Here is a 12,473-nt window from a genome sequence, read left to right as displayed (position 1 = left end):
TAGATGCGATGTCCAGCAATCGATTATTTCCGTTAAGTAAACAACAAATATGATTATCAAACTTACTTTCGTCAAGGATCTTTAAAAATTTCAAGTGTTTACGTTCTTGACTTTAGCCGTGGTTTTAGTTTTATTACACTTTTCCCTAAATGTTGAATCGTAAATATATAAAATCGTTTTATAAGAATAAGGAATTTGAATAAATATAGAACATGGAGCTGTTCATGCCCAGTATACTGTTAACGTCAGCAAACATGTACAGCGGTATTAATCCCGGTATGGATCTTATTCGTCATCGATTCATTTCAACAAAGGAACATTTTCGGTGTACAATTTCGCGGGACGTTCCTCGACATGTGAAACCCCGTCAAATCTGTATTACAAGGGAAAAAATGATTAAACATATTGTACAAGTCTGTATCGAGAAGAACGTCGAAGATTAAGAAATAATAAAAATAAAATCCGCGTACTAGTTTTTCATACGAACAACTGTCTATTTTACAGTTTTGTCACGATTAACTATAGTCGCCTTATAATACAGATCTGTACGATTTTATACAGAGTGTTTGGCAGCAGATAAGAGGAAATCTAAGGGATGACAGTCTATAATGCTACCTGTGTAGTCTCAAACTAAACATCTCAGTTATACTTTACAGAACCCATGATTTCTCGTTCCTTCTATTTTATTCTCCAGCACAACGAGACAAACCTTTCCTCTGTAAGTACCTTCAAAAATCGTTGACTACCTTTTGCTGATAACCACACACCTACAAATTTCTTTTTCCCTGAAAACTCCTTTTCTAAAAAATCACGTTTTACAAACTTCTCTTTGTTCGGGATTAATTCTTCCTAAAAAAGAAAAAAATTACTTCGTTCTCTATCAGATTTCATCTAAATTCTCCTCCATCAGTTGCCGAGCACCGTGCATGGATTGCCTCATGCCGTTCCCACAGTCCCTTCGGTGTTCCCGTCAAGCGTTATTTGGGCGGGCTGAAATAATCCCAGTGATGGTGGTGAACAACGGTCCGCGTGCTGCCTAAGTAGAATATTAGCAGACCTGCGATCAGGAGCAGCACGGCGCACAGGGTGCGCTCGACTTCGCGGATTTTCTCCCTAGCTTCGTCCACGCCTGCCATGGAGGACGTGTATTCGATGAGTTGCCTAGCCGCCTTCAGTGCAGTCAGCCGAAGCACTCTCATCAGCTGTCTGGTGACGTCAACGATACTGGGATCGGGGTTGACATGTTGGTTCGCTAGGGAAAGGAAATGAGCCGGGACCTCGGACGCCGGAAACGCGATTAAATGAGTACCACCTAGAGGGAACGAGGTTGAGGAAGGATATTGTGACAGGTCTCTCTGGCTGTCCCTCTCAGGTGGCTCTCTGTACGAGGAATAGGAAATGACGGCGCGTTGGGGTTGCGTTTCGTTGGCGTTACCGTGGCTGGGCACGGTGTCTGGTGTGTCCGGCGTGACGGAGATCGCGGGCGGCATTGACCGCACGGGGGACGCCGTTTGCCGTGTCCGCGAGACGCTAATAGGGGACGGTGACCTAGATCTGGCCCCGCGCGACTTTCGCCGCGGTTCAGGCTCGGGGGAGCTGTCGTTATCCTTGGGTGCCAGCCTCGAGAATTCCGCGGTTGGCACCGAATCGGACGCGTCGTCGAGTCGGTCGGTGTCCAAGCGATCGTCTTGGCTCCGCTCCGACGGCGGCGAAGGCTCGGCTGTCTCCTCAGCTGGGGTGCCTGCGGACGATAGGGGTGACGCGCGGTATTCCGTTGTGGGTTCCTTAGCTGTGCCCGGGCTCAAAGAAAGGGGGGTTTCTGAATCAGAAATTCGTAACCGCTTATCGTCGATGCTCGCTACGTCTTGGGGTGATTGTGTGGGACAATGGGTGTCGCTGTCGCTCGGTCCCGCGTGAGAGACAGGCAACGTGTGATGATATGTGACCGGCATCTCCCTGATCTCTACTTGCGCGACCGTTAGTGTATGTGTGATAGATGACTTATTGTCCCTCGGTTCGACTACCTCTCTGGTAACAACCTTTTCGTCTTCGCTGGACACCGGTCCGCCGGCATCACCGGTGCTGCCCCGACGACGCTCGCCGCTGTCGCCGCGACTCTGCGAGTCCCGGCTGGTGGGAATGTCTGCTGGCTTCGTCTCCGATTGAACTCGATTAGCTGCCGCCACGGTTTCCAGGTGGCTCCTGATCGCGATCAGTTCCTTGACGATCGACGGCGATAGGCTATCACCGAGGCCGGCGCCTACGCTCTTCAGTTCGGACGCTGTGATCACCAGCGCATCCACTTCGGATGCGATGATCTTGCCCGCATCTATCTGCGACACGCTCAGTCGGTCTACCCTCAAGTCACCCACTTCGAGGTTGCTAATCCTGACCGGCTCATCGGACAAGAAAGCGGAACGAATGGATCGTATCAGTGACTCCTCGTCGTGAGTTACCATCTCGCGGTTCTCCAGATCAGGCGCGGATAGGTGTCTGTCTTCCATGGTCTCCAAGTCTCTCTGTGGCGATCGAGCCTTTAGCGATACGGTGTCGTAACCAGGCTCTTGTCTGTCATCTTTGCGCGCGCGCTGTGATATCGAGGGTAACGGCGGAACCGGTGGCGTGGTTGGTATTTTTTCAGTAGACACCATGATCTGGGAGCCGGAGCTAGACGGCGCGACTACCAATTTCGCTTGTGTCACCTCCTCCTCGATGATCATGTCGTCAGGTAACGGGTCCGTCTGCGTCGCTGTCGTCGTTTCCGCGGAGAAGTCTTGAATTATCGCAGATCTGTCTAATGATCTCTCTTTCCTGCTTCGTGGAGGTCTAGGTGGCGCAGGCAGAGGTCGCCCTTGCATCTTGCTGAGCACCTCCGTGCTGCGTAAATCCTTGTGCTCGTCTAAGTCGATCTCAATGTAGGGTGCCGACTCGGCCGGCTCCAATTCACCGATTATAGATTCTGATAATATTTCAGTGTCCTTGGCCCTACCCGGACCCAAAGTGCTATAAGCACGTTGAGGCCGTTTGGGTGCCACTGGTCTCGGCGTGGTAGCAAACTTGTCCTTTTTCCGTCTCGGTGGCGGTGGCCTCGGCGGTTTCTCCCGCTTCTCGATGATCGCGTAACCCGACAAGTCTCGTCCAAAGTCCATATCGTCCGCTGGTATGTCTTCCTCCACGTATCCGGCTTCAGGGAGTGACTCAGCGCCGTGTGAAGTTCTGTCTTCATCTTGGGCGATGGATGTTCCTCTGGACCTTGATCTTCTTTTCGGTGGAACTGGGGCCGGCGGCATGTAACCTTCATCTTCCTCCTCTTCCCGTAGACGTCTTCGAATATTGTCTGCGCTGGTTGTTAGAATGTGCTCCACAATGTACGCTTCCTGTTCAGCTAATAGTTGCTCCGATGTTGCGGGAGGCAACGGTCTATTAGGTGCTACGTTACTTCCAGTCCAGTCCCCATGGCCGTTACACATTGGTAACGCTTCGCCGTTTCTGTGTTCATCAACATCAGGCGCACCCTTCCGCGAACGTTTCCGGCGAGTAGGAACCACTGGTGGCGGAAGAACAGGCGATGGTGGCCGCATTGGTTGCAACGATCCATCCTGTGATTGACTGCGTTGCGAGGACCTCGATTTTCTGCGCATCGGCTTCACCACCACGATATCATCCAGCGGCTCCGCCGGACTCACCACCTGCATACCCTCCGCCTGGTAGACTATCCGATGCCTCGAGTCGCTTCTGGTTCGCTCGCGATAGTGCTCGTCCGCAGACTCGCTGCGCCTGGTCCTGTTCGGGTCCCTTTGCGGTCTGACCGGCGGAATCGCGTCGTACGACTCTGACCAGACTTCCTTTCGTTTCTGCAATGCTTGTTTCCTAACGCGTTGTGGCGGAATCGGTACTATATCCTCGTCCGCTAAGGCATTGCCCTCACTCGCCGCCAGAACGTCCCTGATCTCATGAGTTAGATACTTGTTCAGGTTTCTTTCATCTCGGTGCATTCCATTGTCTCGCACAAAGAACTCATCGAAGTCGATTTCCTCTATCACGCCTCTGCGACGACGGTCGCAGGAACTGCCGCTTGAATGTTGCTGTTCCCGGTCCGATTGAGCCGAAGACGGCTCATGCTCTTCGTCCTCTTCTTCCATCTCATCCTCGTATTCCTCTTCCTCTGAAGGCGTTTTGTGCACGCCATACCGTCTTGGATCCACCATCGCGAATCCCTCGTATTGCTTATCTTGTCTGGTGCGTAGCACCTCTTCCAACGATCTAGACCGAGGAATGGGCCTGAACTCCTGGGCCGCTTGATCCTCCGGCACCCAATCCTCCTCGGCTTCTTCTTCAACTTCTTTCGCACCCTCGTCGCTATACATTCTCGGCCCCAGCTCCATTCGCTCCCGCTCGTAAGATTCTTCTTCAGTTCTAGGTGTCTCCGACCGACGTGGGTGATCCTGCCGATCTGATCTCTCGGTGGACTCCTCGTAGTCCGTGTATCGCAGCTGTTCTAGTCGGCGTTTCTCTTCCCATGGCATCGAGGCTAGCACTTCGTCCGTCATCACAATCGACAGCCTGGGCTCCTCCATGGAAGGATGTCTCCAAGGCTTCGACCTTTCGGCTGCCGTCTCTGTCTCTGGCCTGTCATCATCGATATACGGCGCGGTTTCCTCAAATCTTTGTGCCCAACTGTTTCTGGCTTTCCGCGTTCTGGGGTACGTCGCGTTTTCTGCGGACTGGGCGCGCGAATCTTTTGGTGTTGAGGTCGCGTACTCGGTCTTCGATTTCCGGTCGAAGATCCGCGGGTACGTTGAGAAGTCGAAGATGTTCCTGCGCGAGCCGACCGTCGAGTCCGTGGACGGTTGCTCCCCGGACGAAGACTTCTTCGAGCGAGCCAATGCATTCGGCAAACGTATATTCGGTTTCTTCAAGTTGAACTTCAGTCGATCAGGCAGGTTGAACTTCTGCCGCTCGGGCAGGTGGAATTTAGAGCGATCCGGCAGGGAGAATCTAGGACGATTCGGCAGGCTGAATCTCGGCCTGTCCGAGAAGGACGATCTGATCCTCTCCATTCGGCTGGGTCGTTTTTCCGATCGGGACCTGTCCGATCGTGCGCTGCTGCCCGACTTTGGTTTCTCGGGCTTCGGTCGGTCCGCGAATGCAAACGACGGACGCTGAATGCTCCTGAGGCGGGTGCGCAGTTTGCCGGCCTGCGTCTTCAGACGCTGGGGCAGCCCGCGTGCTCCTCGACGCAGCGGCAGCTCTTCCAATGCCAGCGAGTCTACCTGAAATAATAAAATTGGCATCGTTCGGTTCATCGAGCATCGCTGTCATACCTGATTCCCTGGTTAATTATACGTTAGAGGAACGCGGGTTATGTTCCGGTATCGGATGATCTGTTGCGCGACGAAATTGATGGGTCACGTGACAGCATTTTGCGTTGTCGATTAGGTTGCACATCGATGGGTTTCGCTCGAGACGAAGTTGATTGAGATTGATTTGTTGCGAGCTTTGTACGTTAATTGTCTGATTAGTTTGGATGATTTTGTTCTTCGTTTCAGGTCGTGTGAAACGAAAGTGTTTTTTTATGTTTCCAAAAAATTTCTGTTGCTTATTGAAATGAGGTCGACGAGAAAGAATGGTTATGACCGTTCGTGGTATTGTGAAAATATTGAGAAATTCACAGACTTCAATTATTCATTTATGAAATACTATCAATAGACGAGGCGTTAATGTGACTCTTCTAAAACAGGTAAATACGGTTATGTATTGCCGAAAAGTGGTTGCGTCACAATAACCGAATACTTCGCAGGTTTCTGTGCATTGTTGAGTTCCCGGTTGACAACGACTCTTTACGTGCAGAGTGCAAAAATAAATGTAACACAATGGACATATTTACGAGCTCCACGTGAACGAGCCATCACTCTTTGGCGGCTCATATACGGGACAAGCTACGCGAATGGGATCAAGTAAATATCTTCGGTATTTATGAACGTCTGAAGACACTGTTTCATTTGTAAGTCAGAATTATTTCGTTATAACGAACAGGAGCGAGGAGTCGCAGTGATTCATACGAGTATTCATACTTCGAATTTTTTAAGTAACAGTAAAACTTTTACAATCTTTAATAAAAGCAACAATTTAACATTCTAACAGATTCACATGTTTACAGAGAAATTTCAAGAAATATACATGTGTGTATAAAAAAGTTTAAAATATAGAAGCCCATTTTGATCTTATTCACATAGTACACCGAATATATATGTACATACGATTAGATTAGTGATTCTCAAAGTGTTACGTCTTCCTACCCCATTTTTTTACGTACTTCATAATAAAATGGCAGTCCATAAAATATGTCCTATTAAAAAGAAAAAAATATACAAAGGTATTCTTTTCCCAAAATCAAATCCAAACAAGTAAACAAAAATCAAGCCATAAAAGAATGACCTGCAATTTCCGAGTTTTCAAAAATTCGATCAATTGGAAAAACATAGTTATAAGCTCGATCTAGATTTCGAACAAACTCTGGCTAGCATATCGCGAAATTTAACAGATCAGAGACGTTTCTGAGCTTCTTCGTTGCGACCGTCGAATGTGTCGCGGCCAGAAATAGACGCACATTGCTCTCCATCGATTATGTCAGTATTATTTTTCTTTTTTGCTTTTCGGCGAGACATAACCTAACAGGGGTTTTCGACCGGTTACGTAACAATGGCGACGAATTCGGCTGTACACACCGGTGCTCATTCGTCACGGTTCCAATCGTTTCGCTTCAAATCGGATATTTTCGAAGGGGTTGTTATGTAATTGATGGGAAAAGCCCAAGAGCATTCTGGAACGTTGCGACGCGATTGCACAATCCCTCCGGACAGTGACACGTTAGCTCTCGATGCTTTTTATACGCGTCTTTCACTAAATATAGGCCGCGGTGGGCAACAAACGGTAAACGCTTCGGACCTGCTGTTCGTTTTGCACAATGTTTTCGTACAGGGTGTCCGAAGCGGTGGCTTTGGAACGTTGTAATTTTTTTTCTTCGTTCAGACGCTTCGCAACTCGACGCACGTGAGAATCGCGACGACGAGAAAAAAGACGGCGCGTCTGAAGAATCTTTCGCCACTTACATTGTGCGGTAATTAAGTCCGATGCAATCTCCAGTTCGTCTGCACGATTGAAATATTAGTAAAAATGCTAATAACGGTTTTTGATGTTTTTCTTAAGTTCAAAAGCATTCACGAAGAAATGAAGATGCGACTGCGTAGAAATAAACGTTGAAATTAATTTTTATCGTGGTACAATGAATGAATCGAATTTTATTGCAAGAATAATAGGTGTACTGTTTAGAGTCTAATGGTTTGATTCGAGTGGCAAGAATAGAAGGTTATATCTATCAATTGTTATTAAAGTGAATACATCTTTGAAGTACGAAGGTTTGTGTGAACTGAAAATAGAATCGTGTTATCAATTTAACGATAACGGGATAATGACGATATCTGAAGGAGACGTGAAGCGAATGTGTACAAAATTACGACCTCATTCTCTCATGTTTATCTTTTCTTAATGCGACACACTGACGACGAGTGACACGCGATGCATGAAAATAACCACGGAGATTTTCTTTTTTCAATGTTCTGAAACTTTTCGTTCTTGAGTTTCGAATACTTTTCTCAGTGATTATAAGCGCAACATGTGAAGATATTACTGCTTGAAATCTAGGCATGTAGAATATAAAATCCAACAATATAGAAATGTAGAATATTTGAAATAAGCGAAAATATAATGAATAAAATATATGAATACAAAATGCAAAATAAGTACAAGATAAATAGAAAGTACAAAATACAATATGTACGGTGAATATGAAAGGCAAAAATGTAAACAGTAGAAAATGTGAAACCGACGCCTCCAATTCCGACAATACATCCGAAACCTTGATTCAATAACAAAGTTACACAACAGTAATTCTCAACTAGCATTGTCGCCACAGAACTGAGTATCATAGACAGTTAAATCGTTCACAAGTCATCAAGTGATCAACTCTACGATACATCTTAATTTAATACAATTGATACATTTTATCATGTAAATAATCTCATCAAATTCTTCTATCTTTCATTCCGTAAAATGAATCACTTCTATAAACGAATAGCACAGTCACTACGCCTATTATAAATACACCAAAATGGAGTATCCGCTATTGTCCAGTGCACAGGAATAAAAGACGTTTCTCGTTGACCGTTTTTTAATAGTTTCAATTGCATACGCGTAACCGTATCGGCACATAGCAAATATTTAACGACCAAATATATTCCTTCTAAATCTATTCTTCTGTGAAAAATAAGTTAATTCCGACTGAGATGGACCGATCTCATTTGCATCGTCAAACATCCATACTTTCATAAACATACTTTCGTAGACAATTGGATAGCAACGCAACGTAAGAATTGCGGTAACAAATAATTAATAATTGTTCCTTTTTATCTTTACTACAAAGGAATAAGTGATACGTAAAACACTGATGTTTTTCATGGCAGTGAACGTGTTAAAAAAGGTGGACCATCTCTATCTGACTTACTCCATGTTCTCCTCACCTGACTAGTGTTGACCTCGCCGTCCGTCCTTGATTCGGCACCGGGTGTCGCAGTGCTGAGGAATCGCTCTTCCAACCTTTCCTGCAGCTGCTGCGGACTTTCCATTTCTTCGGACGTGTCGCCGGTTTCGACGAGTTCCCGGCCTTCCATCGCAGTGTCTTCGATCTTGCCGTCCAACGGGAGCCGGACATCGCCGGCCTGTGTCAACTCCGGCGGCAACCGTCCCCGGTCGTCGATGCTGTCGTCGCTATCTGCGACGGGCACCACATCCGTGTCGGAGATCCGGACCACCGGCGCCACCGCCGGCTTCGGCGACGGCGACGGCGCCGCGATCGGTTCGTACTCGTGCTCGCTGTTGTAAAAAGTCACCCGTTTCTTTCTCGCTCTTACCGGCATTTTGTTTTTGATTCTATTTTTATTGTTTTATTCTTTTTGTTTTGATATTGTGTTTGCAAGCTTGGTTAGTTGTTAGTCTTAGCGATTCTTCGTTTCTATTTACTTTGCTTCATCTTTTTTGATATTTTGTCGCAAGCTTGGATAGCTGTTAAATTCTAGTAATTCTTCGTTTCATCGTTTTTGACGCTCTGTTGCAGGTCTGGTTAGTTGTTAATCTCAGAAATTTTTCGTTTCTATTTCTGTTGTTTTATCTTTTTAACACTTTTTCACAACCTTAGGTTTGTTAGTTGTAGTGATCTTTGAGGGAAAATTTTGTTGTGTTGAAGATAAAGAGTAAATGCGTTTGCGAGGGAAAAATAAGTAATGTTCCTAGATCGTGAGTTGATAATTGACTGTACAGTTGAGCAATGGTTTTATGGGACAGTTTTGTTAGTCAGGTGTGTTCTTTCGTTCGTTCTTCAAACATATTTAGTGTAATAATTTTTGTTGATGAATATGAGAATTCTAGAAGTCTTTCGTGATATTCTGGATCTTGTGCGTGATCTTCGCGTTATATTTGATAATTTTACAATTGACTAATCAGTCTTGTTATCTAATATCTAAGTATTGCTATTAAAATACTATATTTGTCACTTTGAATAGAAGACTTGACCGAGTATTACGCGATTCGGCAAGCTAATACTGGCAGTATCACTAATTCAATCCTATTACTAACAACCTAAAAAATCTTATCAAAAATCTCTGTTTACAATGCTTGTTCAATTTCTCGCTCGGTCAATTAATATATAAATTTCTACCTCAGTCTTGTTACACGAAACGCAAGCAATCAATCAAATACTATACTTAACCCAAACTTTCCACGATTTGACTAACTGTAATAACACTGTTCATTTCTGTCACAATACTATCTGTCAGCATCCAAACAGTCGTATCAAAATGTTATGCTTGACCCTTCATGAAAATGCTTAACCGAAGTTTTACACAATCTATCCAATTACACTTTATTCCTGTCACAATACTGTCCTCAAGATTCAAGTGGTCGCATCAAAATACTATGCCTGACTCTTGTTAAAAATGCTTGACCGAAATTTCACACGATCTAACCAACTAATACACTTTGTTGTTGTCTCAATGTTGTCGTTCAGGATCCAAATAATCACAAAATTCTATGCCTGACTCTGAAGTGGTATACAGGACGGAAGTTTCGAACAATTCGAACAAATTCGTTATTGTGAGTCTTGGAATTTGTTTCCTGGCGTGTTCAGACGGATCGGTGAAAGACGCGACCGTGACACTGTGAACCGTGGCCAGTCGCGCGATCGTATCACTGGAATCGGACGTTTCAGTAGAGAAAGCAGGCATTAGTCGGACGGGGGATTCCAGCGGTGCTCCAACCGCGATGTTAGCGTGTTAGGACGTTAGCCATTGTTAATTCGCAGATCGGAGGACGATGTTCAGGAAATGCAACGGTCGAGGTTATTTCCGTTTCTCGTTTGACTGTGTTCACGTACATTTCTCCGGGCCTAGTGGAGCACTGTTTCAACGATTAAAAGAATCAATTAATATTTCAGTACGATAAAGCGAATATTTTAACTACTATGGCATTCATTCTATTTAATAAAAATATGATACTGCACTATGTAATAATATAATAATAAATATTATATTATAAAATGAAATTATCATTATATTTATCATTCTTTGGGGATACAAATGTTTCGAATTTTTAGAATTTTTAATTTAAAAAACTTCTTTCATTCGCACTATGTTGGATTTTTCAAACTTTTCACTTGTGATCTATAGAACAGCTAAATCAAAAAATAGTTTATCATATTCTTGGTTAAAGAACAAACTCTATTAAAAATGATAAGAATCGAAATTCTAAGAAGATACATCAATTTGTCCAGGTGTCCCCTACATGTCTCTAGCGTTAATAAACCAAGACAACAATCTGTAATTAGCGACTCTCGACTGTTTTCAAGAATCCTCGAAGCCCAGCTTCCTCTTAGCCGGTAATCATTGAACGTCATCACGATATTTAGCGTTATCCCGATCATCGATAGTCGGTGTTCCCATTATCGCGATACAATGATCCGATAGCAATCTATTCAACCATTCCTCTTTGTCTCCATCTAGGCGGACACAATTTTAAATAAATTTCAGTAATAAACAAAAGTACAGTTTTAATTATAGTAAAACTTTTATTTAAATAAATTCACTCAAAAAGTAGCAAACGGTTTATCGTCTACTTGTGTACTGAAAAAGAATTGCGAACTTAATGATTCTAATTAAACAAATTAATACCGATAAAAATGCGGAACATAAGAAAAAAATTTCAAATAAGTATATTTACCAAATGTTGGACTTTCATATATTTAGGGGAAATTTGAAAAAAATATATAGAACATCCAAAGCATAGTGCTTGTTATAATGTCCATTAAGGAAAACCATTTTCCAGTTTAATTAGAAATTCTACTTTCCTAATCAGTCTCTTAAAAACTTGAATTTGCATAAAGATCCGCAGTATATGCATTACAAATCAAAGATACCGACATTTATGTACACACGAGTGTTTCACTATCGCCGCGCATCGGCAGCTACAGGCGTGTTGTTTAAATACAACCGTGAATGCGTTAACAGTATAAAAATAGCGGTGTCGCGCGTTCGATACATCGCGCAACGCCCAAACCCGAAGTCTCCGAAAATTCCTCTGATGCCCCGCGTACAATGAAAACCTATTTCCCTGATAACCGGCCGAACACCTATCTAACATCCCGAAGCCCAGCGCGGCGGTCGATCATCCCCTTAGCCCCCACCGTTGCTACCCACGAGGCGCGAGAGCACGCTGGCGACACGTCCACAGACCCGGCGCACGTGAGGGGATCGTGTCGGAATGGTCTTGACGCGGAACCGAGGCGAGCTGACCGAGGATTCTATGTATAGCCAGCCGGGCGAACCTTAAATAGCCGCGGCGAGCATAGTTCGACTCGCTTGTTAACCTATACTTCGTCACCGTCAGCTCCATTAACCGATCGTGAGGGGGTTAGACGCCATTAAAGTCGTCGAAAAATCGAAATGAACGTCACCAAACGCAACTCGGCAAAAACAGAACCCAGATAATCCCCCTAGGAACACTCCAATCGATGCAGGAAACAAGACACTTTAGGGTATCGGGGCGACTAGGGACTGCTACCCTAAAATCTAGCTCGAAGGATGATCCGGTTACGGTTAGCTACTAACCTGCAGCGGACCGCAGGTGGCTGCTGCATCGTCCTGGACGGCGGTCTACCGAGGAGAGCACGTCGTTCCGGCAGAAGCGAGTCGCTCTGGTAGTACTGACAGCCGCAACGGACCTCGCGTCCGAGGCTAGACGTCGACGAGGCTCGCGAGGCGCGTCCTCGTTGATCCGGCTCCATCCCCACCCCCCTAGATTCCACTTGTCCACCTCCAGTCTCCTCTTCCTCTGCCTACCTGACGCGCGACACCCGGGACTGCGTC

The 12,473-nt window shown here is 45.3% G+C and overlaps 2 protein-coding genes across 2 annotated transcripts in view; one reads left to right on the top strand and one right to left on the bottom strand.

Moving 5' to 3' along the window:
* The window catches only part of mas (trypsin-like serine protease domain-containing protein masquerade), a 52,255-nt gene that overhangs the window by 24,761 nt on the left and 15,021 nt on the right, over window positions 1–12,473 (top strand). The gene's annotated exons all lie outside the window — the stretch shown is intronic.
* Window positions 216–12,391, bottom strand: LOC116424185 (uncharacterized). The gene is made up of 3 exons (XM_031970228.2): window positions 12,216–12,391; window positions 8,580–8,931; window positions 216–5,273 (listed from the first exon to the last, which is right to left on the bottom strand). The coding sequence occupies exons 1-3, from the start codon at window positions 12,389–12,391 to the stop codon at window positions 978–980; spliced, it is 4,824 nt and encodes a 1,607-aa protein (XP_031826088.1). The 3' UTR covers window positions 216–977.

Source organism: Nomia melanderi, chromosome 7, assembly GCF_051020985.1.
Source record: "Nomia melanderi isolate GNS246 chromosome 7, iyNomMela1, whole genome shotgun sequence".
Lineage (NCBI taxonomy): Eukaryota > Metazoa > Arthropoda > Insecta > Hymenoptera > Halictidae > Nomia > Nomia melanderi.
The sequence above is the reverse complement of the archived record's forward strand: the minus strand, read 5'-3'. Positions and strand labels throughout refer to the sequence as shown.